This window comes from Chaetodon trifascialis, chromosome 2 (assembly GCF_039877785.1).
Source record: "Chaetodon trifascialis isolate fChaTrf1 chromosome 2, fChaTrf1.hap1, whole genome shotgun sequence".
NCBI classification, from domain to species: Eukaryota; Metazoa; Chordata; class Actinopteri; order Chaetodontiformes; family Chaetodontidae; genus Chaetodon; species Chaetodon trifascialis.
This window is the reverse complement of record NC_092057.1, coordinates 23,881,816-23,906,813: the sequence shown is the minus strand read 5'-3', so window position 1 is coordinate 23,906,813 and position 24,998 is coordinate 23,881,816. Positions and strand designations below refer to the sequence as shown.

At 42.1% G+C, this 24,998-nt stretch overlaps 1 protein-coding gene across 3 annotated transcripts in view; it reads left to right on the top strand.

The window, feature by feature from the left end:
* Positions 1–4,359: 4,359 nt before the first annotated feature.
* LOC139340384 (testis-expressed protein 2-like) overlaps positions 4,360–24,998 on the top strand; it is a 26,356-nt gene continuing 5,717 nt past the window's right edge. The window contains exons 1-8 of one of the 3 annotated variants that reach the window (XM_070976186.1): positions 4,360–4,439; positions 5,095–5,186; positions 17,068–18,646; positions 19,625–19,825; positions 19,961–20,288; positions 20,532–20,770; positions 21,028–21,195; positions 21,647–21,746. In XM_070976186.1, the coding sequence (XP_070832287.1) occupies positions 17,093–18,646; positions 19,625–19,825; positions 19,961–20,288; positions 20,532–20,770; positions 21,028–21,195; positions 21,647–21,746 (2,590 nt within the window). In that variant the 5' untranslated portion in view covers positions 4,360–4,439; positions 5,095–5,186; positions 17,068–17,092. Of the gene's footprint in view, positions 4,553–5,094; positions 5,187–17,067; positions 18,647–19,624; positions 19,826–19,960; positions 20,289–20,531; positions 20,771–21,027; positions 21,196–21,646; positions 21,747–24,998 lie in introns of all 3 variants that reach the window. The other 2 variants (XM_070976196.1, XM_070976178.1) reach the window with 2 other exon arrangements.

The following is a 24,998-nucleotide window of genomic DNA, read 5'->3' as shown; positions in this document are numbered from 1 at the left end:
TTAACCAAAAAAATAATGTTTAATTTCAGGAAATTTTCTTTACCATTTCCCTTTTTAAACTGCCTTGGATAGAAATCCTTTAGGAGTTCCAAAATTACAACTTATAAATGTGCAGTCGTCAACAGGCAGTGATGATATTTAAAATGTACACCTATTACACAGACCAGAGCACATGTAAATAAACTAAGGATGTGTATTTATCTACATTACAATGAAGATTGGAAGGTGGCACATTGTATTCTGCAAGTTAAGCGGTGCAGGCCAGGTTTCCTTCCACTGTGTCTGTGTTCATATGAAGATGTTCACCCTCTGCTGCTGCTCAGTCAGTACTACAGGCATCACTTCTCAAATATTCTGGGACTTCTACAAAGTTGCAAATCATATTGTTACCATAGAGGGGCACTACTTTCATGTAGAAATGAATAGAAATCTGAGTTTTTGTAACAGCTGTTTTACATGAATACTAAATAATAAACACATTATATATAATGTATAATTATATAATATATATATATCAAAAAATCTATCATGTTTCTTTGCTCAACAATAATGTATATCATTTTCAGTATTTAATGTTGATTAAATTAATTGGGAAAAATAATCACTCAATAACGTGACAATGTTGCCGTCTGGCAAAGAAGAGAACAAATTCTAAAAGTTCTATCAAGCCATTATTAGGAAACTGTTGCCACAGTGTACTTTTAAGTTTGGTGTTTTTTATTTTTTGTACAGTAGAGCACATTTTTACACAAAGAAATAAATGAAAACATATCTAAATATGACATGATTTACATAAACTGCGCAACTAGCATGCTCAATTGATTATTTATATCCTAACTTTTTGTTAACTGTTGGCAGAAGAATACAAACCCCCAGTACACTCATCACAGCTATGATTCTGTACGAGCAGGTTACTGCTGTTTATCAGCTATTGGCTGTCTTTGAGCAGTGTGTCCTCTCCCTTCTGTCAAAACAGAAGTTTTTGAACTTCAGCTGTGACTCGAGGGAATTGATGTATCCACCGTCTATTTATATCACAGAGAGAAGGTGTGCCGATACACAGAGGTAAAGTGATTGGTTGGGCTCCTCAGAGGACACTGTGCTTGTGTAAATATACACACACACACACACACACACACACACACAGGTAACTTCTGTCATATGAAAACATGCATGCACACAAACATACACATGGATTGATCCAACGTAGTGCATGCACAACCATATTTTGTACAGACGGCGAAGGCATTCCCATGCATGTAGACGTTCAGACAATAAAGGATTTCCAGCTTGCTGCTGGCACCCACACAGATACCAAAACAACACCATCCATTCCATCCAAGCAACTCAAACACATCTCTAATGTTGTCAAATGAAAAGGAAGACATGCTCTGCACAATATCAGCTTCTTCTCCCCAGAGGGTAGAGCGGATCCACACCCACAACCAGATCCCCTGCATCACTTCATTCAAATGATCTACAGCGCTCAACAAATCAACACATCTTGTCGTAACACAGAGGCTCCACAGACCGCTTCAAACCTCATGTCAACAACTATTCAGACAACTACCTGAGACCATACTTTATGTCCCCAACAGTGAGGTCAAAGTGGTCCAGAAGTGGCAGACTGGTGATGCAGAAGTAATGTCTGCCGATTCAGAAGAACCTGTACTCACAGCGGTTTAATACCTCAGAAAAAAGGAACAACATTTCATGAGAATCAAGGGTGGGAGGAAGATAGCATTGTTTGCATATGCTTTTATTGTGGCCATTTGCACCTACCTCCAGTGAGACTGAAAGCACTGCTGCAACCTCAAACAGGAAGTAGGCGAGGCCTATTTTGACAGCAACGGTGCTGCAAAATATATTCCAAGAGATACTATTTTGAAGTTTTACTCTTCATATAAACAGGATGAAGCACTGGTGAACAGAAGCGAGAGAAGGCATGTGTTTTTGATGAAACCTGACAGTTCAAGCGATGGTTTGTTTGAGGTGATCTTTTCCAGGACCGTGCTGGACTATTCCTCAGAACTCAACATTGGCAGGTGATTGAAAAAAAACTTTTAAATCACAGGATTTTAAAAAAATCTTGAGGAACTGAAGCAATATTTGATGCACCTGTGGATATCTTGTCTGGTTGGATACTGGATCACTCATATTCTGCATTGTAACAATGCCTGTGATTGTACTCGAGGCCAGAGACTTCACCAGTCCCCTTTTTTTGGTGCGGACATGGGAAGTATTATCTGGCTGTACCACCTTCAGCCTTGTGGCCTCGCTGGGACCTTCTGAGTTAAACAAAAGCCTATCGAACCCCGAACACCTCTACATGTTCAGGAACTTCTGTATGTTCACCTGGTGCTTCTTCTTCACCCTTACGCTCCTGATCCACATCCTCAGCGTCATCCAGTTTCACAGCCTCATCCCAATATCCTGGAAGAACCTGACCATGACTGTGGCAGTCTTAGGGGCACTGATGTGTTTCAGCGCCTCTGTGGTCTTCCCTTGGATCGTCATGGATCATCAGAGGCTGTCGCCGCATTCTGTTGGGGCTGCCGTAGCTTCCTGTCTCACCTTCCTGGCCTACACATCAGAGTCCTATGTACTTTGCACCCAAGCCCATGAGCAAAGAGGCTACATGGGCAGCATGCCTGGCCTCCTGAAAATACTCCAACTCTGGGGAGGCTGTCAGATGATACCCCTGGTTGTGGAGGCAGTCTGTGGGCTGCCTCATGGAGTACACAGTTGGCAGCTGTGGGTCTCCGGCATGTCATACGGCATCTGTGTCCTCCTGTCTCTAGTGACACTAGTGGTAATATTAGGGGACTTTGCTGGGCGATGTCTTCTGCCTTTTGACAGATTTTTGGCTGGCTTCAGTCTGATTGGGGTGTTGCTCTACATGGTGGCAACAGTGATTTGTTTTACCAAGATACTACAGCTGAGAGACCTCAGAAAAACCATACCGGACAAAAGTCCAGAACTGGTCATCATAGAAACTGTGGTAGCCAGCATTACACTGTTAGCTTATACAGTGGATCTTGCCTTCTCCATCAAACTGTTGTGTGACAGGAGTCACACATGAAATAATACTTTAAATATATTGCATGTGAAGTTAATCATGTATAGCCCTGAAAGGTTTAAGAGAAGAACATGTGTTTGGCAAGTGTGTGAAAGTCAAACTGAATGGATGTTTACTGCTGTTAACTACTGCTGTGTAATCAAACTATCTCTATATAGACCTATAGATTGCTACTTATAAGACCTATACAAGGTGCTCACATATTAAATTTAAGCTTGATCATCACAATCACACTGTGCTGTTCTGGTGATTTGTACAAATGGGACGGATTTGGCGAACATGTGAGACAGCAATGTGACATTTATATTGCAGTTTACTATGACACACGATGTACAACCAAAAAACCTGTAAGAGGTGCACTGACTCATAAACACAAAGTGTCCTTTATGGACATATTAAGCTGGTTTATGGGGTGTGGTAACTGAATAACAGTAAGTACAGATAAGGTTTAAAATATGACCTGTTGAGTGACATAATATAGAACATAGGGCATACAAAAATGAAGACTACTGTAAAAGGTTCAGACTAATTATTTAAGTGTTTTTGTCTTATCACTGTTTTCACATGAAAAACTTTAAAGCCTACCGTTGATTTTACACGTGTAAAATCAACGGTAGGCCAGTACTGGCCCCAATTTAATGGGAACGGCAATTCACTAACGCTAGGTGGCAACACTCTAATAGCATGTACGCCTCTTGAAATGGCAGAACTGGACTTCAATCGTTTTCTTACAGCGGAAATGCACTGGTCTCAACTATGTCTTTTATTACTATGTATTATGAAGGTTTTTAATCAGATAAATCGCATAAGCCTTGAACACAAAGAGTTCATTAAGACGAACTAGTTGTGGGTTGTTGTTGTTGTTGTTGTTGGTTTTTTTTTGTTTTTTTTCCACGAACAAGCTAAGTTAAGCATTATATTGATGTGCCTATCGGAAAGACGCTTGATAACTTGATCAAAACCGGGAAAACATCTAGTTTTTGTTGGATGGTTGTTTTGTAAGGCAAGCTTTTGGTTTAACAAGGGCTCATCACCTTGGTTAATTATGAGGTCATGTGGATTTGGTAATATTATCTTGTTTCCTGCACTGATACTCCAGACAGCGCTTGGCAACATTAGAATAACTTATTTACATTTTACTGTTTACCTTCTCACATCTGCCCCATCTGCTCTCTAGGCATGAAAAGAAGCTGTATCGAAACATCGATCAACATGCATCGACCAACCAGCAAGCCAGTCATCCCGCTTCCCGACGTCGATTACTCTGGCCTTGATAGACTGAAACGTTTTTTCTTTAAGGAACTGAGTCCAGTTACTTGTCAACAGGCTGAGCGAGAAAACGAGTCGTCGATTCAACTTGGTACGTAGGACTGATAACACAAACGTTACCGTGTCGAGAAAAGCCCCACGACTCGTTTTGGAAGTTCAGTTTTGTTCGGTGTGTCCAGACAGAAATGAAGTCCCCTGGTCACGGTAAGCTACCTTTGACTTGTCTCTTTTTGAAACAGTCTGCGAGTTTGGTGAGATGACCTCGGCCAGCAGGGACTTCAAAACAAATTCGCGATTCAGTTTGTAGCAAGCTAGTCTTTCTTTTCTGTCACTTCTTGTGTGTAGTATAATAGGAAGTCATATTTAAACTAATAAAGGCAGATTAAGTCTGCTAGTTAACGTTGTTGCTAGTTAACTTGTTATCGTACGTGCATCACAAGACAGGCTGGTTTCCGCAGTCGTTCATAGGTTTTTGCTAATAAAGCGTGACATGTCTCAGTGTAGAGCACGTTAGCATGCTCATTAGCCAACATGCCCTCTTCCAGCATCATCCATATGCTAAAGGCTACGGTGAACGCTTGTGATTTTTTTTGTTATATGGTTGTCACCGTCTACAAACATTATGCATCAAGGATAAAATGTAACTACATTCTCTCCAAGAAATAAATACATATATATATTGTCTTGTCTGAGTTTTTACATCTTCAATGATTTTGCATTTCCCTTGCTGCTAATGTGTTTCTCAGAAGCCCCCTGAGCACCACGAACATGTGAAACTTGACTCTCCGATAGGCAGATGCAAGTCCCAGGCTGGATTGAATGGCACTGAGGATACAAGGTAAGCACTTTGCCAGTAAATTCGAACTCATTATTGATCCGTTTCCTGGGCTACAAATGACCTTAGTGAGGGCAAAGTCTGGATAGACAGAAAGAGAGAGAAGGACGAGAGGAAGAACAAACACAGCTGAGGAGAATCAGGATTAGAGCAGGAATACACAAAAATCAGCATAGACAAATGCTTTCAGGGATCAAAGGAAACTTTAGAGTCCATATCACGTGATATTCCTAATCTGAAGGAACAGAGAGACACGTGGGAGATTACAAAATATTGTGTTTGTCTTGTCATATGGGAATCATACCTGCAATGAGCAGGGCTGCCATCTTTGTTAATCACCTGCAGTGATGCTGCCGAACATCTGAAAACCTATTAGGCTGATTCGCTCTCAACAGTCCTCTGTCCAGCAGCTTTTAAAAATGCTTTGAACTTCAAGGCCTCGGCTGAGAGGACAGACTTGTTTTGTATTCAAGCAGTTAAAAATGAAGACCAAGGCCTCCCCCTGAAGTGTGAGCCCTCAATTACACTTCAGGACCTGCAAGGAAAACCCTGAAGTATGAAAGGTTGAAGTCAATAGCAGCAAGGTGTTCTACAGGTTTCTTTGCACACACTGACCTCAAGGTATGATTAAAATGTTAAGTAACTGGCTATGCAGGCTTCTTCCACATAATAACCTCTCCCGTTTAAGCAGGTTTCTACCAACAGTGGTCTCTCTAGTTTTTCCTAGTTCAGTTTACATGTTTGGCACGTGGCTATGGCCAACTGAAAGACGTACGCTGTCTGAAGTTCAGGGTCTTCTAAAGGAATTTCAGCATGTCAAATTAGTGTTACGGGGGCATCGCTCCAACTGCTGCCCCTAGAATGCGTATATTGGACAGATTGTTTTGGACAAGTAAATAGGCTTTGATATCTTGGGGCCAAAGCCATGTAATGATGATTTATTGATCACAAAATATGCTGAAGGGACCTGCACCCCCATACCTCCCGGCCATGGCCCAGTCCCCCACACCAGACCATGCTTTTTGCTCCTATGGGGTTTCTAACATTCCCTTTGTCTCTCTTCTTATTGTCATAATAATGTATCATTTGATCATTCCCTGGTCTCAGGTATATTGCTACATCCTACTGCATTGTCTTTGTACAATTTATGTTATGTGTGTTTTACACAGTGTTCTAACTTTTTTGGAACACAGCTTGTAATATTGTCTTCCCTAATTTGTTCGTTTAGGCTCACGGAAGGTTAAAGTCCTGCTTAGGTCAGAAAACCGTTGTCAGTTTGTTTGTTCAGTAAATGGTGATTTGACTTTCAGATTTGCTAGAAACACGAGTTACTAGATCTTGTGTAATGTAAATGGCCCACTGTCCATACTGAAAATATTCTTCAGCACAATACCTTCATTACTTCTTTCTAAGTTTTTCTGTGCCTGCTAATGCATAAAAAGCCAGTGCATTTTACTGAGTTACATTTTTTTTTATGATCAATACCAAATAACAGCTCGAGGGCAGTTTCGATCTCTGGAAAGTACTTTCGCTTCAGGGAGACATCCTTCCAGTTTCCTAGTTTTTTCCCTTTTTCATATTTACCATTAGCTGCTTTAGGCTTGCATTTTTGCATTTTTTTTGCAGAAGAGTGAGCCACACTCCCATCAGTATGTCTCAGAAAAGGGTTGGATTTGATGGAATTGCCCAAAATATTCATCCAAATGCAGTGGTACAGCTACTTTGTTTGTTTGTTGTTTCTTTTTCATGATGGGATTGCGTGCAAATTCATAGGATTTGTTGATCATAAAAACAAAATAATCCTTTACCAGACATCTGTCACAGAAAGCACATGGCTCAGTGCACCGTGTGGGCTTGGCTGTCATGTTAGAAAGGCTGAGCGAGGAAGGCTGAGCAAAAAAAAAAAAGTAGGATTTTTACACCTTTGAGAGACAGAAGGGGGTTTAGAGAGCAGCAGGTGCGGTGACCTTTCACGGTGATATTTTCCTCCAATGTGTACGTCACATTAATCTCTCACACTGAGACGAGGAACATGTGCTGCTTATCATACTCTGCGTAGGAACTGGCCCACACCCTGTTGACTGTACACCTGTTCATAGCTTTGACTCGCTTTGTGGCCTTCCAAGTTCTCACTGGGTGTAACCTATTTTTGAACTTTTGAAACAGTCAAAGTCGATGCGTTGTCCAACTGACATGTCGTAATATATTTCAAGTGAAAATGTTTACTGTCTGTATGTATAGCCTTCTTGGGGACTGCTGATATGGAATTCACGAGACAATTTGACTAGCTTGTACATGTTCACACCACTGTTGAAACTGATCTCTTCCTGTCACAATGACGCATTACCATACAGTCCAATGACACCTTACAATAGAGAATAATTTCTGGCTTTTAAATATTGCTCAATCAATATCTTTCCTCTGTCATCCATTTTTACCTTTAATCCAGACCTACAACTTTTAGGCAAGTCACATTCAGTGTGCCTTCTGTCATATGGTCACCTTATTCAGCCACTGGTGCTTTAACACATCACAGTTTTCAGGATCCGATATGGATGGGAAGGCTAGACAGGTCAAAGCCCAGCTGGACACAGTTAGCAAACCTTCAGTCACTGAAAGGCAGTAAGCCTAGCGTATTGTCACATGAGTGTAGGCAACTTAGTTTTTATCAGTACAAACTCTATTGGAGCTTTATTGGACATATGATCTCTCCAGAATTCCACATCAGGGTGTGTCTTTGTTGATTTCTGTAGACAAATGTGATCCCTGTCAGTGAGATCCTAGCAGTGTTGAGGACAGTGCAGTATTTACAAAACCAAGCTATGTGTTTGTGTTTTGTTTTGTTTTGTTTTTTTTACTTTAGCTGTGTTGACATGATAATTTTTCCTTGTCTAAAGTAAAGGGAAGTAAGATCTGCCATTCAAAGTTGAACATACATGGAAGCCTCTTGTCGTGTAGCTTGCTTCTCCTGAGCCTCCTGCTCATTTATGCAGGTGCCAGCAAACCTCGCTGTCGTTGCAGACGAGCACCGCTCCTCCACCTATCCAACCGCTGAAATAATGACCATTACTGAGACATCAGGAGAATGTGTCAGCCAGCAACATTTACTGGCCTGTTTTTGGGCTGACAGTACCATTCATCTGCCTACTGTCATAATAGTCACTACCAGATGAAAGAGACAGAGCTGGGGTGGGAAGATGTATAAATATAGCCTGTCTATAAATATTCTTCAGAGTTTCTCACTTGAAACTGAGACAATATTGACAAAGCTACAGTACGTTCACACAGGCGGCATTTTGTGTGAGAACAAAAACGGTGAAAAAGAAGATGTTTGAGCATCCATGAATTAATTTGCTGTGTTAATTTGAGCCCCGAGGAATAGTGCAGCTGCCTTTTTATAAGATTAAAGCCACTCCTTTCCAATTTCAAGCAGTCACTCACCATGGTCTACAGATATAACACAGACCATTTCAGTCTCCCATGAGCTGTTCTCACACTTCATCACAATGCAGTCTTTTGTGTTAATAGTTTGCTCAAAATGCTTCCCCCAGTTCTTTTTGCTTTGTCCAACGCTGATAACAATTTATGCATGTTTACTGCATTCCACACTTTTTCCATTGTTGGCCAGGAGTGCACAATTATTGCTAAACGAGAAAATCGTTTCTGAGAGATACATTTAAAAAATTCTGATGGAAAGATTCTTTTGACCAACATCAGATATTGTAAATTAACTCTTTCATTAATCGAAAATCATCAGGTTTCTACATTAAATAATGATTAAATGTGCAGCTCAGTGCAGCTCTGTTTTCCTCATCAAAACATGCCATTTTGAAACTGCTGAGTGGCACAAAAATGGAATTAATCCAGACCGATTAGACCGGTGTGGTGATCGTCCTCAGAAACAAGAAAAATCCACACACCCAGTGTAACAGAGAGAGGTTTCATTCTGCTTTGAGACAATCCCAATGGCTTATGTCGCTGTCTGTTTTCCATTCAGTATGGAAATTAATGTGTAGTATGTTGACATTTGGCATGTCCTGGGAGCTGTTTGTGGAAACAGTCCAGTCTTTGTGAAGACAAAGGAGGAAGTTGGTCCAGGCCTCTCCTGGGTTTGGCCAGATGTGGCTAGCTGGGCAGTTGGCTGCCCCAAGGCCTGGATGCAGACTGTCTTGGCTCACTGCACCATTCCCATGATCTTTTGTTAGCTTGAAGGCTTAGTTTCATTGTGACTCGTTTTTGGATGAATCTGTACCTATAAACCTGTTTTTCGTTTGTCAAGTCAAACTTGTGCTAAGTGCCGACTTGTCGTGTGTGTAGCTGCTTACTGTTTTCCCCTTCATTTTTCCATTAGATTTATCAGAACTATAAACCATAACTACACGAAGCACCAGGCCACGGCCTGATGAAAAGAGCTGTGGCTTGTCTTGATGGCCTTTCTGCAAAACATGATTACATGCTTGACCTCTCGCAAGCAATGAAAACGCTGTCTTGTTTTTAATGACTGACTTGTTTTTAAGAGCTGCACATGTGACTCGCTCCTACAAGGTTATTGAATAGCAACTGAACAAAGCTAAAATAGCAATGGAAGAAGAAGCTAAACTAAAAACACAATTAAAAAGGAAACAAAAATAGCTAAAATGTCTGCTCTGAAACCCAGTTAAAGGGCAAGTTCTTTAGTGTAAAACCGGAAGAGATGTGTCTCCTGTGGGAGCCGGTGTTTAAGGCTGACTTAGTTGGTGTCTGTAACTGGAGCAGAGAGGCACATCTCTGTGCTTGATCTATGTCACAGTTTTGTCACCATTGCAGCCAAGGAGTTCATTCAAAAGTAATGAGGGCTTGTTGAGGGATTAAGCAGTTAAGTGAGCAGTGCATTATTAAACATGAACAACAACTGGGTCAGTGAATTAACGTGGTATGAACTGACCTGGACCTTACAGAGGATTAATTACATTCAGGAAACACAAGGCTTCTTTATGTTCTTTGTTAGTAAACACCAGTAGTAGTGTATGCTCTGGGTAGTTAAGGCAGTGTACAACCAGGGTCACTGTGCTACTGTTACCGCCTCTTTCACCCTCTGTTCTTTAAATACGGGATTCTTTCTTACTTCCTAGCCTCAGTGGACGCTCTGTCACATGCTTTCCACAAGCCAGGGTGTTCTCACTGTTGTGATCCACAACAGCTGAGCCGTTGCAGGCAATCATTGAGCAATCCAACTACCCTGATGGCCTTTTCATCACAAGTCTTTCATAACGGCCTTGTTATCAGAATGTTTGAATATTAGCAAAAAGAAGAAATATCTTTAAGTACTTATTTGTAAGAATTTCCTCTATCTGTAGTTACTATATTTATCCTCTAAATAATCGATTGAAATAAGAAGTCATGTCTCATGCATTGAGGTTTTTTTGTTTTTATGAGCCCAAGTGGCAGTCAAGGAAGAGCACAAAAGGAGTCCTTAAGTTTTCACAGCAGTGATAATGAGTAAGGCTAGAGCAGGACAGAGTGCTGTTAGTTTGTTTTAACTGTCGGATAACCGGAGCACACCAACCTTCTCCAAGCAATAACAAAATCAGATTTTGTCAATACACTATGTTGGTTTTCTTGTTTCAGTGGCAAAATGTGCTCTGCTTGGCAGAGGAAGCCTGAGAGATGACTGATATCTGTCGCGATCTCACTGCCTAACATTTCAGTCCCACCTGTCTCACCAGTTAGTCAGCATTCCCGAGAACAGTTTCTATTCTGTTGGGCTTCTATTGTTCGATTGTCTCCAGAACCTGGAATCTGAAAGGACACTGTGAAATGCATTTACCAGTTTGCCACAGCCTCTTAGTCACTCAAACATGCCCAGCCAGCCAGTCACACACACACACACACACACACACACACACACACACACACACACACCTTTGTCTCAGCTAATGCAGTTAGCCACATCGAGTGCTGCCGTCCTGCTCTGCTGATTCATCTACACTGTATTTATTTCTACGGTGACAGAAACAAAGAGAGAGCGAAAGAACACCGCAGAACATGGAGGCTCATTACATACCACACTTACATAATTGATGATAATTGTCTTTCATCTTTATCATGCAGTCAAAGCACATACGGCACCTTGAAGTGAGTGTTCACATAATGAGAGAGAGCTCAGACAGACAGAGAGAGCCATTCTACCTCTGTTTTAATTTTGAATAACCACCCCTAACAATGGGGCATATGATCTTTACGCAGATACTAGATATTTGTAGATACCTACAGGGCCACTGACTGTTAGCTACTGTAGCTGCTCACTGATGTTGGCAGTGGCATTAATGTGAGCATTGGGCTGTGATACACTTTGCAAGTCATTAGCTAAACTGCCAGTGTAAGCACAGGGAGAGCCATTACGACTGCAAATAAACAGCAGGATTTAAAGTGTGACTTCCTCTAATCCCTTCCTAGGCAACCTGGATAAGGTATGGTGGTCTGGGATTTAATTACGTCCTCCATCAGGGGAATGTGTGAGGCGTGTTTGTTTTTAAGGTCTTTTTCTCCTGCCGTTTAATATCTGTCCTGTAAGCATCCTCTTAATGCCTCTGTTGTCTTCTGAGACAGTGGTCTATGACATTTGAGACGCTCTGAGCGGGCTGGCATGTGGTGTTGTATTGGCAGAAAGCAACAGGCAGGATGACTTGCAAAAATACTCTCACAGTGTGGTTACTGAGCTGCAGAGACCGGAAACACTGTTAGCCAACTCTGCTGATATTTTAGGCACACGTGGATAAAGGAGATAGGACAGTAATGTGGGGAGGGTGACATCTAAATTCATTCTTGTATTTGCTTATGTAAACCTTTACTCAATGAAAGCAGGAATCATAAGAGATTAAAAGGAATACTTCTCAGTCTCTATGCAGACACACCTTTTTAGCCTCTGAAAACTGACACATTATGCCTGATCATTGTCTGTTGTTGTAGACTGTGAAGGCTAGTGGTGTGTCCCAGGTGGCATGCATTTTCCCATAGCCACATAGCAGCAATTACTCTAACAGTTCTGTTTACTATGATTCAGCATCACTCCTAAATGAGCTGCAGAGAGCTTTTGAGTGATATTTGCTTTTGTTACTGGTCCAAGGCTCTTGCATAGCTCATCAGTCGGAGTGGATTTAGTTAGACAGAATGAAGGGGTTTAGGAAAAGGGACCAATTTTTTGTGTCTTGGGCAAAGCATTATATGAAGAAACTGTTCGTCAAGCAGTTTCTTTCCCACTGGATTGTTGAAGAGCCACATTAGGCTCAAGATGTGGTACTTTTAATAAAGGTTATAAAGTACAAAATTTTAAAAGGGTGCATTCCACAGTGTCGCGAGTCGTTGAGAAGCAGGATGTGTGAAGATTTAAAAAGAGAGCTTGAGAGAGAAGTTCAAATCCTGCCTACGCTTTCACTTTCTCATACCTCTCCAATTGCTGCATGATGTGGGTCTGCTTGTTGGAGGCAGCCTCTCAACACCGGAAAGGTATTGGGGAAGGGATTTCTGACATTGACAATCGGAAAAGCCTTAAGTTTGAAGCATACAGACCCCTTAAGGGCCTATAGCTGCCAGAGGGTGCTGAATGCACCTTCCTAGTCCATCATTGGTTCCTTTGGGTCTCCACTCAGTATAATCGCACACCAGAGTTTGGTCCTAGCCTATACCTTTTCCAGGTTCTCTAAAGGTTCAGTGGCTCCTTTTGCTCACTCATAGGTTAATCTTACCTCTGTTCCTAAGGATCCTCCTGTATGATACAGAATCCAGAACTCAGTGCTTAACATAGCTATGCTTCTCTGAGTAACATGAGTCACTGTCTCACCATGTTTCTCTCTTTGCTAATGTGTTGCAAGAAAAGTGTGAACTGTCTGAGTGACCTATGGTGTAGTACGAGCAAGTGTTTCTTTCCTTCCTGACAGTCACATCCTTAACTTTTGCATCTTCTGATGAGGTCATGCAGGGGGTGGTCACATGGGTGGATACACTGAGTCATGCTGCATGAAAACTGCGCTTTTTCCAGGAACCCAAAGTTTCTCAATCACTGCGTTTTAATTAGATTCATTCCAAAAAAAAAGTTAGATGTTGAAAGGAGGATCCTACTTTGTATGCCCTTACTTACAGTGTTATAACATCAGTCAATGATGGTTGAAATGTTCCATTTATATAACTTTATGCAAATTCCTGTTTCTTATGGTGGTGGATCCACTTTTCCTCATCTGACTACATTTACCCATATCTGCTTCACTTAGGAACTTCCCACATTGCCTATTATGACATTATGAACTCTCCAGAGGATGGTTGTGAACTTCAGTCATGTCAATTCATGAAAAATTGAAAGTTACATTGCTTACTAATAAGTTAACACAACCTGTGGCCACACTACTGTTGGACTGTCCATCACCAGGAATTTCTCCCAACATTGTTGAATACATTTACCTGTAAAAGATTAATCAGCTTTAAATCACAAAAAAAGAACACTAATGTCCTCAAAGTACTACAAAGCACATGAAAGCATGTTAGGTAGCTTATCCAGCCTCTCAGTTTCATTGAATGACGCATGATCCTTCTCTGTGATGGAATAGACAAAATATAGGATCTGGTTCATCATATATGATGATTATTGTGGATATTCTAAGTTGTTGAAACTTTGCCCATTTTAAAATTTCTCTGCGCTTTAAGGATGTATTTTTGGCCAGATATAGGGAGGAATAGTAAACTTGCACCTCTAAATAACAAAATGAGTATGGAGGAGCAAAACTGTCTGCCCTTAAAAAACTGTTTTAGTCTGTCTCTTTCATATAAGTACAGATTGTGAATTTCCTGGTGTAGTGCACAGTGTTTGTGTAATCATGGTGTCACCGCTTCTTAACTTTGGCAACTATTCTGACAATAAGTCTTGTTTGTGCTTTGTTTTGCTTTGTAGACAGGACAACAGAGGGAAAGGGTCATTTTCTCAGAAAACAATACTGAGAGAACAAGGGGTCAACAGTGAGTCTGCTCTCAAAGCATCTCGATAGTTGCAGCATCACAGTCGAGAGGCTGGGCAGGACTGTTGGTTCAGATCCTGGCCTTGATTATGAAGGTTGTAGCTCATAATCTGTAGTCTACCCTGTGCAGCTTTAGTTTTTGACACTTTTTTACTGACATTCTTGTATAAACACTGTCACTATTAAGGATACTACGTTCATCTTATTTTCATGTTCTACCCTTTATTGATAAGTGGAATTGGAACATGGATGTAAACAAAGCTGGATTTATAATACTCTCCAATTAGCAAATGTTTTATGAGGACAGAAATTCAGCACATTTGTTAGACCTCAAGGATACACGTGATGCATTTTGGTGAGTAACACTGAAAGTAAACAGAACTTTTATTTGCTTTCAAGGATTGATACAGGCCTGTCATGTAGATCTTGTGAAGAATTGCACATTGATTTTACTCCCTATGACATTTTCTGCTTTGAAACACCACACACATTTGATTTAATAAGTGCACAAACGATGAAATTTTGAGATTTCACTCACCCCTTCAGACATTAGATGAATCTATTTTAGGCCACTCCATATTATTAGACATCACTTCACTAAATGACAATTTCTAATTACAACTGCTACCATCTCACCTCACCAACAAGTCCTTCTCCGGTTCATTTGAACATCACATTCAGTGGCTAAACACAGAAAGCCATGCATAGCTACTATGTTCATGTGCATGAGTATTGTCAGTGTGTGTAATGGCTCTGTGAGTCTCTTCTCATTGCCAGTGTGTGCAGCTTGACACAGAAGAAGTGAGCTGTGAACATGTCTCTAATGAGATAGGGTTAATGAGGCTTGCTTGCTTCTGTAATTGGCTTCATCAGCATCAATGGCAAGATTTCATTCTGCACTCTCTGTGTAGTCTGTTGGCTCAGGGAAAGGCCCTGGGGACACCAGACAAACGGGGACTTCATTGTCAATGTGTACATATACACACTTGGATGCCAAATGCGTAAACATGCTCATGTACATGCTCAGTCTTTTGCTCTGTTTGTTTGTTCCCGTTGCGTAGTGTTAAATTGGGAGTTAGAAGCATCCAACAGACCATACGCATAAACACATACATACATACTTTAGCACTAATCCTAATGTGCTGTTAGCAAATGCTGCTAGTTCCTTTGAGTCTTATGTTTAAATGAAATCCATGTCCAACTGGTGATCTACTAGAATGGCCTCATTGTGTTGCTGCTGACTGAAGGCTGGCTAGCGAGGGACAGAGGTGGCTGGCAGACCGCCAGGCTGGGTAACAAGCTCACTCGTGACCCTTGTGACAATGAGTGGACAAGTTGAGCCTGTATATGAGTGAGCCAGCATGACCTCATGCCACCTCTGTTGTCCAGACAAGGGACAAAGATGCCATTGCCAAATGTCAACAAGACATTACCATAATTCTATTTTCAATACCAGAGGGTGTCACAAACAACAGCCTGATCACGTTGAGTTGCCAGATACTGTGTGATCTGGCATAAATTTCCCAACAGTACAGAAAATGTTATCTGTATACAGCTATGAAGTTCCAAACACTGAATACACCAATCATTAATTGTGTGTTGTTTTTGTCAATAATGTATTTTGGCTTTTGCAAAATGCCACACGCTAAGTGTTGAATGGGAATGGGTCAGTATTGTAGACGAGGAAAAGTGCAGCTTAAAAACAAATTCCTTTCCATCATAAGCACATTGTTCTGTATTACACTGGGCAGCTTACTAGCAGACTAAATTCATAGCTGTAGATGCCATGCATAAATTTGGAGATCTGGATGTCTGAACACTGTTCCATGATCACACAAACGGTGCACTTACTTTCTTGTGTTTTACTTGGAATGAACTGATATTTTCCCAAACTGATTTTAAAAACATGTTATCTCAAAACAGGCATAATGACAGATTTAACAGATTTGATTGTAGTAGAATGCACACGCTAGATGATTCAGCGCAAATCAGACCCAAAATCTGCAAAATTATCCTCTCATGTGGGGCCAGCATTAGCAGCATCAAGCTAAAGCTGTTACAGCAGTGACACAGCCATATGTTTGTAGAATCAACAAAATGTGTAATTGCTTGAAAGAGTACTCCGCAGATTAAGACTTAGAAGGACTACTTGGACATTGTCTGATTCATGATGCACAGTTCATCAAAATCCATGCATCACAGAGATGACCCTGACTTAAGTGACATCATTTGAGGCAGTTTATGAGATTCCTCACAGTTCCCTCTGGAGCCACAAACATTTGTATAAATCTCTTTACACGTCTGTTCACATGTGAACAGATTTTGATGTGAAAAATCTGGAGAGTTCCCTTATAATTCATTATGTGAGCTTTGTCTCAACTTAAAATGTTATCTGTCTGTCTGGCTACTTTATTCTTTACCCTTTAAAAGGTCACATTCTTTTCTTTGTCCCATACCTGAAATTGCTATCAGTTCATCCAAAGTACTTCAGACATCTTTATGCAGTGTTACGTCATTCTAACCTCATTTTGTCATCTGGACTTTGACCCTCTGTGCATGGGGGCTGGGATATATACTGAATATGTTTCTCAATATGTTGAGTGATCGATGAATTGCTATGTATAATAAAAAGTCAGAAAAAGTGAAAACGCCCAGGTGACATCGTCAGAGGACTTGTTTTGTCAAACCAACAGTTGAAACCACAAAAATAATCAGTTTGCTGTCATATTTGAAGAAGAACAGCAGGAAACCCTCATGTGAGATGTTGGAACCAGAGAATCTTTGGCACTTTTGGCAAAGATTATCCCAGTTTCTAAATAGCTGCATATTATTTTTCGGTCTGTTGACTCCCTGATTGATGACGGCTCTAATTTAGAATCATATTTTTTCCTTCTCTGCAGATTACATCTCAGTGGGAGTACTGCAATGACTAGCCAGCATCCTAGCCATGCAGAGAGTGTCCACTCCACAAAAAAACAGCCATTCGCTGTGTCCCCCAAGCTCCATGTCCAGCGATCGCCATCAAAGGAGACCATCACCATCCACTTCTCAGCTCTTGGGAAGGAGGAAGAGGAGGAGGAAGAGGAGCTATACATGACAACCGCCTCCACAACCTCAGCCACTCAGGATGACTCTAACATTGTGACAGCCTTAGAAGCAAGTGAGGAGATGTTTGAAGGGGTGCCATTGGGCTCTACAGCCGAGGCTGCTGTCATTCCTGCATCATCCAGACTTTCTCCAGTTTCTAGACATCACACTTACACCTCTCCCACACAGACTCCATCATCACGTATTGCTGAGCAACAAGGCTCAACTTCCAATTCCTCTCCTACTAAATCTTTGAGTTTTCCCTCCAGTGACAAACCCTTCCTCAGCTTAGTGAAGTCTCTCTCCTCTGACGTGGAGTCTCGTGATGGGATTCCATCTGTTGCTGCTCCTACAATCAGGCATAGGCACCTGATGAAGACTCTTGTCAAATCTTTATCTTCCGATACATCCCAGGACCCCTCCTCCTCCTCCTCCTCCTCCTCCTCCTCCTCTGCCGCACCCTACCGTCTTCCAGAACCCCGACTTAACCTCCAACTCTTCAAGCAATTCACGCAGTCCCGGATGCCGTCAGCTACCGTGTCATCAGCTGGTGATTCTAAAACTGCCCCTTCCTCTCCATTAACCTCGCCAGATAACCGCAGCTTCTTCAAAGTCTCAGAAGTCGAGGCAAAAATTGAAGACACAAAGCGACGTCTTTCCGAGGTCATCTCCGAACCGCTCCAACTGCTCAGTAAGATCATGGATGAAAAGAGTGGCAGCTTAGTTAGCAGCGGCCTTTACCGGCCCAAGGCCCTCTCTGCCAGTGCCACAGAACTCTCTAACATTACTGCTATCAATGGTCACCTGGAGAGCAACAACAATTACTGCATCAAGGAGGAAGAAGGAGGGGACTGGGAGGCTGAGAGCCCCAACAGCGGGGCGTCTGGTCCAGCTGAATCACCCGTTCCCCTCACTGTTGACACTAAGAGCCCCAACAAATCATCTTTACTTTCCATGTCTGCTCTTGCTAAACAAGAGGATGAGGACTATTGCATCCTGTGCAATGAGGACTTTGAGACTTGTACTGACACAGAATGTGATGGGGGTGATAGAACGGATAATACTGGAACTGGGAGTCAAACTAGAGTGCAACTAAGTGGTAGTACTGAACCATGCAGTGAAGATGAATCAGAAAGTATTGAGCCAGCACCTAGTGTTCCACACTATACTCTTATCATCCTCACTGTACTGGTCTACGGATATTTCGTGTTACCTCTGCCCAGTTACGTAGGAGGAATGCTGCTTGGGATTGGGCTGGGATTCCTTTTAGCCATTGGTGTTGTGTGGCTGACAGGACCAAAGCCTTCTGGCAGTAGTTTTAGACATTCCAGACCACATGGCAGGCTGTGGAATCTGACCAAGTTGGACATTAAGGAACCAGAAATCCATAAGGTCAGTGAGTCTGTCAGACCTCCCTGAATCCATTTTGTCATGTTGCAAAGGCCTTTAATGCCTTAAAGAATCTTGTTGGTTGGTTGATTACTTTGGACTTCTTAAGTGTTGATTATCCTATTCAGTACTGAAAAAATCCTCTTTGACGGCATTACATAAGAGATTACATTATGACACACCTGCACACACACTGCTGCATTAGTGCTGCAGTACTTCATGGAAATCAGTCTAATACTGACTGTAGAGCTCTGTACAGTGTCTTCCATATGTTTGATAGAATCACATAATTTTGAATTTATCCATTCATTTTTTAAACCCACCTGTCCTGTGCAAGGTCATGGTGGACTGGAGCTTAGCCTCGCACCCCCTGGGCAAGAGGTGGGTTACATCGGGGGCAGAGCACCAGTCTGTCACAGGAATATTGCATAAAGACAACAAACCTTGATACCCATCTGCAATTTAGGAGTACATTTTAACTTTGATGTTTTGTTTAAATGATGAAAATGGTTAAAAAAAATCATCTGTACAGCTCCATGTATGGAATGCTGTGAATGAAGGTTAACATGCAATTTAAGATGCTTATTTCTGACAATTTTTGCATTGAAGTGACAATGCAGCAAATAAACTAGATGTGGATCCTGGGCTTAATTTAGCCAGAAAAACTTCAAAGTGTAGCACAGTGACAGCAAGCTATTTATGTCCCCACTTGAAAAGGCAGTGTTTACAGGACACTCTCTTTTAAGTATGGAGTTCGTAGAGACAAGTAACCTTTTCTATATCTGTGAAACATGATACGTGTGTAACAGCAGGCTGTTAGTAGATACTTAGCATGTCCTCATTTTAAAGGCGCAGTTTTGGATTGTTGTCTTTTCTATGTGTCTTTGTATGTAGGAAAATGTATGCATTTGAATTTCAGGTTAAAACAGTTCTCTAGGTAGGTATTCTATATAATGTAAAATGGTTCTGTCTTCCCTCCAGGGATGGATGAATGAGATATCAAACTACGACCCGGAGACATACCACGCCACGCTGACGCACTCTGTGTACATCCGGTTGGAGGGCTCCATCATTCGTCTGTCCAAACCCAACCACAACATCTCCCGCCGTGCTACACACAATGAACCGAAACCTGATGTCACCTACATCAGTCAGAAGATCTATGACCTCACCAACAGCAAAGTATGTTGATAGTATGATTAAAAAATGAGTTTCAATTGTAAGAAAATTGTAACTTGTAACTGAAAATAAAATCTTGTACAGTCTTTGGTGGAAATGTGTTGAAAGCCAACGTGGTCTTCCATAATCTTCCTCCAGGTATATTTAGTGCCGCAGAGCCTGGCCAGGAAGCGTTTATGGAACAAAAAGTACCCCATCTGCATTGAACTTGGCAAACAAGATGACTTCATGTCAAAGGCTGAGGGTGACAAGTGGGAGGCCAATGAGAGCGTCAGCACAAGGGACAGAGGAGAGGGGACATCAGGGGCACAGGAGCGGGGGTCATCTTCATCCAGTCGAGACCTGACACTCTATCTGTTTGGAAGGACTGGCAGGGAGAAGGAGGAGTGGTTCCAGCGGTTTCTAGCTGCTTCCAAGATCAAGGCAGACTTTAAGAGCGCTTCAGGTGTTGCAGGGACAAGAAGTGGTGAGCAAAACTGATGATTTTGTCCACAAGACATTTGTCTCCTTCTGCAATTGTAGAAGACAATTTTGGAGAACAGATTTTTCTTCACTTGTCATCTATTTATTCATTTTTTTCAGAAAAATATATTCATACACTATACACAAGAGAAATGCCAATCTAAAGTTAAGTGTTTTAGAAGCAGCAAAAACTGTGAGTGCAGCATCGAATTCCTCACCTTTTTCTAATACTGGCTTTGGCCCACAGCTCTGAGCTCTCACAGTCGCAGCAGCAGCCGCAGCAGTCTGGATGAGGCACTGGCATCTCAGCCCAGGTCAAAGAACTCCTCAACCTCCTCAATAACTGCAGGCAGTGCCAAAACCAAGCTGCTATTGGACTACAGTGTGTACATGGCCTCCATAATGCCAAAACAGGCAGCACTCAGCCCTGCAGCTGCCAGCCCGGCTCTCCAGAGTCCTCAGAGCAGCCCTGGGGCTGATAAGAAGGTAGCACGTGTTCATCTTACAGAACACCTTTTCCTTTCTAATTTCCTGTCTTAGGTGACAAACATGTCATCTCATTAGCAGATTTACTTTACTGTGTTACAGGCTGTGAAATCACAAACAGCAACAAATAGCTGATATCGGGTTATCCTTGTAAAGATATATAGAGGGGGAGACTAAGATGTACTGCACAGGGTTACATCATGTGAGTTTCATCCTTTTTCTCCTAATATTTGTTCACTTGCCTGCCGTGTCTTTAGCTTCAAGGCGCCACTTCAGCTCAGGTGCAGCCCAGTGGGGAGGAGGAGGAGGATACTGTTGCTTGGGTGAATGCAGCTCTTGGCCGGGTCTTCTGGGACTTCCTGAGTGAGCCCTACTGGGCTGAACTGGTCTCCAAGAAGATTCAGATGAAACTCAGCAAGATACGGGTGAGTGAAGCAAAGCCCCTGAAAACCTTTCACTCTGAAAGTGGTTGAAATTTAAACAAGTGGACGAGAGAAAAAGTTAGATCAGTTAAAAATTGAACTAAAAAGGAGTCATGCTCATGTTACGGCTGACAAACAACATAAGACAGATATGATCTCCAAAATTCAATTTGTATCTCTGCACAGCTTGTTAAAGGCCCCACCAGCTCCACACTGGGTTTAGAAGGGAGATAGACGAGAAGCCGAGGTCTGGATGCACATTAGATGTATTTATTTCATGATTCGTATATCCATTTTTCTTTTCTAGTTTTTTTTTTTTTCCCAAGATGCCGTTCTTTGAAAGACATACAATTGTGAAGTACAGTTAGATTTTTCCAATTTGGTTTTAATAAAAGAAAGTGAATTGTTCATGTATGGTATGCTCAGCTCAGTTGTATGCTTTTGTCTTTTTCAGTTGCCTTACTTCATGAATGAGCTAACTCTGACAGAACTGGACATGGGCTCAGCCACCCCCAGAATCCTCGGGGCATCCAAACCCTCCATCGACTACCGAGGCAAGAGAGAAATCTGTTTCAAACACACACACACACACTCAGTGGTATCTGTAAAGAGATACTGGCCCAATACAGGCCAATAACGCTGACTGTGTGCTTCGTTGAGCTCTGGGCATTATATTCTGGGAAGTGTCCCGTCATTGTGCAGCATTTGTTCTTCCACAGAGCACATTTCAGTGTCGACAGGTGGTAACACGAGCAAGTTGTCGATCAGTATACTTTTGATACAGAGTAGTTAATGCATGTTAAGTAGTTGCAGTGCCAGATGTCCCCCAGGACATTGGTTAGTAGAGTTGGTAAACTTGCACCTGAAATTACATCCATCCAGCAAAATAACAAAGAATATAATGTGCAGGAAGAGAGAAAAAGGCCCAACAAGGACTTATTCATTATTACCTAAATAACATAAAGCAGCGTAATATTCAGAGTGCAAACAGGTTACAACGGATGGACATTCATGGTTGGTTCATTTTAAATGTGGTCTACAATCGCCTCTATTTCATTTCAATTGTTCTCAGTAAAATTCATTGTGAAGTGACATTTTGTCTCCTGACCGGCAGCCACTGCTTTCTCTCGTCTTCTCACTGTGTCACATAAGCTCACAGTACTGAGGCTGTGTGGAGATGGCTCTGACTCACTCTCCTTCCAGAACACAGTGCTGTCCTAACTCTCCTTTGAAATCAACAGTGTCCGGAGATGCTCACAATATTAACCATCAGACATAACTAACAACCAATTAGAATGCTGGTAATAATTAAAGTGAGCAGGAAGGGCCACGCCCTCATCTTGTTCTGGTTCGTAGCTTGTGGCAAGACTTTCATGTACATGTGAATCGGTATCAACTGCAACATTGCGTAACTCCACACGTTTTTAAAATACCAGAGATGGAAATCTCTTTGGTAAAAATACACACAAACAGTTCTGTTTACAGCGAGAGTAAAGCCCCAGAACATGTGCTTTATGAGGCCTCGTACATGAGCAATGGTACAGCCAATAACGGCTTCATTCAGTAAGGTTTACTGTGCATCACACTGGACGGTAACATGCACTTACCCCCACTCAGCTTGTCAGGCGGTTTCGCCCTTGAGTTTAGAGAGACATGTTTGTTAGTTGTGGGTTTTCAGCTGGCTAAATAAAGGAAACCTTTCCCCTCCTCTCCAGCTGCTGCCAAGGCTGTCTGACCATCAGTACCCCTGCTCAAAGTTCAGTGGGCATGTTGTTTACAGGATGTGAGCTCGATTAATATGAAGAAATCTCCTTCACCTCAGGTGTTCCCACCATCTAACACTTAACATAACTGAAAGCTTTGTTTACACAACGGTAATAGAATGTGATTGGTTAGTGAGCTTCTTAGCTGAGAACAATACAGCCAAGCCCTAAGCACTTCAGCAGGTCTTACAGTTGTCTGTGGATCGTATGAATCAAGGCTTAACTGCAGTATGTGAGGTCTTAGCTTGATGAAGGACCGTAGATTTGCCTGCTGCAATTGCACAACTGTGTTGACTCAAGCAGTGCTTAGCTACCTGTGTTCAGAGAGAGCTTTGACAGATCTCTCTTCATCTGTTTCGTGTTAAGTGTCCAGCTGTCTTCCTCGTTTTCTCTTCCTCTTGCATTCCCTTTCATTTCATCTTCCTCTTTGTGTCCTTACTCACACTGTAGTCTCATTTTCTCTCCTCTTCCCTCCTCTACTATGAGTCACTGACTTGTTTTTATCGCTGCAGCACTTGCATTACCCTATAATCAGAACAAGGATTGATTGCATCTCCAACTGAGACAGCAACAGCATTCATTGGAACAGTTCCAGGCGAACACATGTCGACAGCCACTCCGACATCGTGTGCATAGCCCACCATTTTGTTGATGTTGTGGATAGGTCGTCAGCTTTATTTACATATGATGATATGCTGTCAACTGTTTTGATTTTGTGGTTACAGGTTTCAAGTGAAGTGATCCAGGTCACCCACTGTCAGTCTAAAACAGCAAAGTGCCTCATTTTTAGACATATTTTTTATTAAAGTGATAGGAAGCCGGAAAGAGGTACATGTTCCAGACAAAAGACAGAGTAAATGCAGACATCACATAGCTTTACTGAGCCCTGTATTTTTACCGTGAAGTGGTTTCTTTGAATGGAAACAATCAGTTTAGTTTTGCTTTTTTTTTTTTTTTTTTTGCTTTTATGATGTTTACTTGTGTTAGTGGCTGTATCCTGTAGGCATATCAGGTTCTGCCTTTGCCTCGTCTCACCCTGCCCCTTCCTGGAACGAGCATGCTGAGTGCAATGGATCGATGAAGCTCTCCAGCTGTGTATGTGTGCATAGCTCCACAAGGAATTGCCTCTGCGCGCTTGTACGTTTATGTCCCTGCGCATTTGTTTTTGCATACACTTCTTGCCTCTGCGCTGTCTGTGATCTCCATTTCTGGATGCATGCATGCAGTCGACAGGCATGTATGAAGGCATTTCTTTGCGATACGCGTGACACGCACTCCTCACTCGGCCTAACGTGGCCTCACCCCAATTAAGGAAGCACTGCCATGGTCCAGTAGCTTGCACTGAGGCTCTTCTCTTCTCTCCTCTCCCCAAGCTAAGAAACCTCAGTGCCCTGCATGAACCCCAACCCATCCAGACACAGTCTCATTATCCTCCACACCCTCCAGGAAAGGCAGGTAGAGCAAAGCCCACTGGGTTCAGCAGACCCAGCCTGCTCACCCTGTGTCTGACTGCCTATTGGTCTATTTTTACTTTGCGCTTACTCAAACCCTCTCTGACTGTCAAACCATCTTTCCTTTTCCTTTAAGTTCTTTTCTTTCTTCTCTCCCACTTTGTTCCTCTCTGACTCGCTCTCGCTCTCTGATCTGTTTTTGTCTGTCACACCAGACTCATTGCATTATCACGTCATTTAGCACAACCAGCTGGTGTTCAGGCCTCACCAGAGTGGTGAGGAGAGGGTACCCGGTCTCTGTGCTGTTTGTCATCCTGTTTTTGCTTTGCTAGACTACATTTCTTTATCCTATCTGAACAACGGCGTTTTCCTGTTTCCAGTTAGGCACCATGACCATGTATGCTGTTGTCAGGAAAGCTATCTAAATCTAATCTGTGCGCTAAATGTCACTTCTTACATGCACATATGTTCTAATTGCAGCAAAGTGTGATGTGTTTAGTTGTAGAACCTCTTAAAGGCTGCCATCCTTCTGGCAGCTTTCCTGCATCAGCTCATTCTTTGCTGCCCCCTGGTGTTATAAAGAGAAATGACA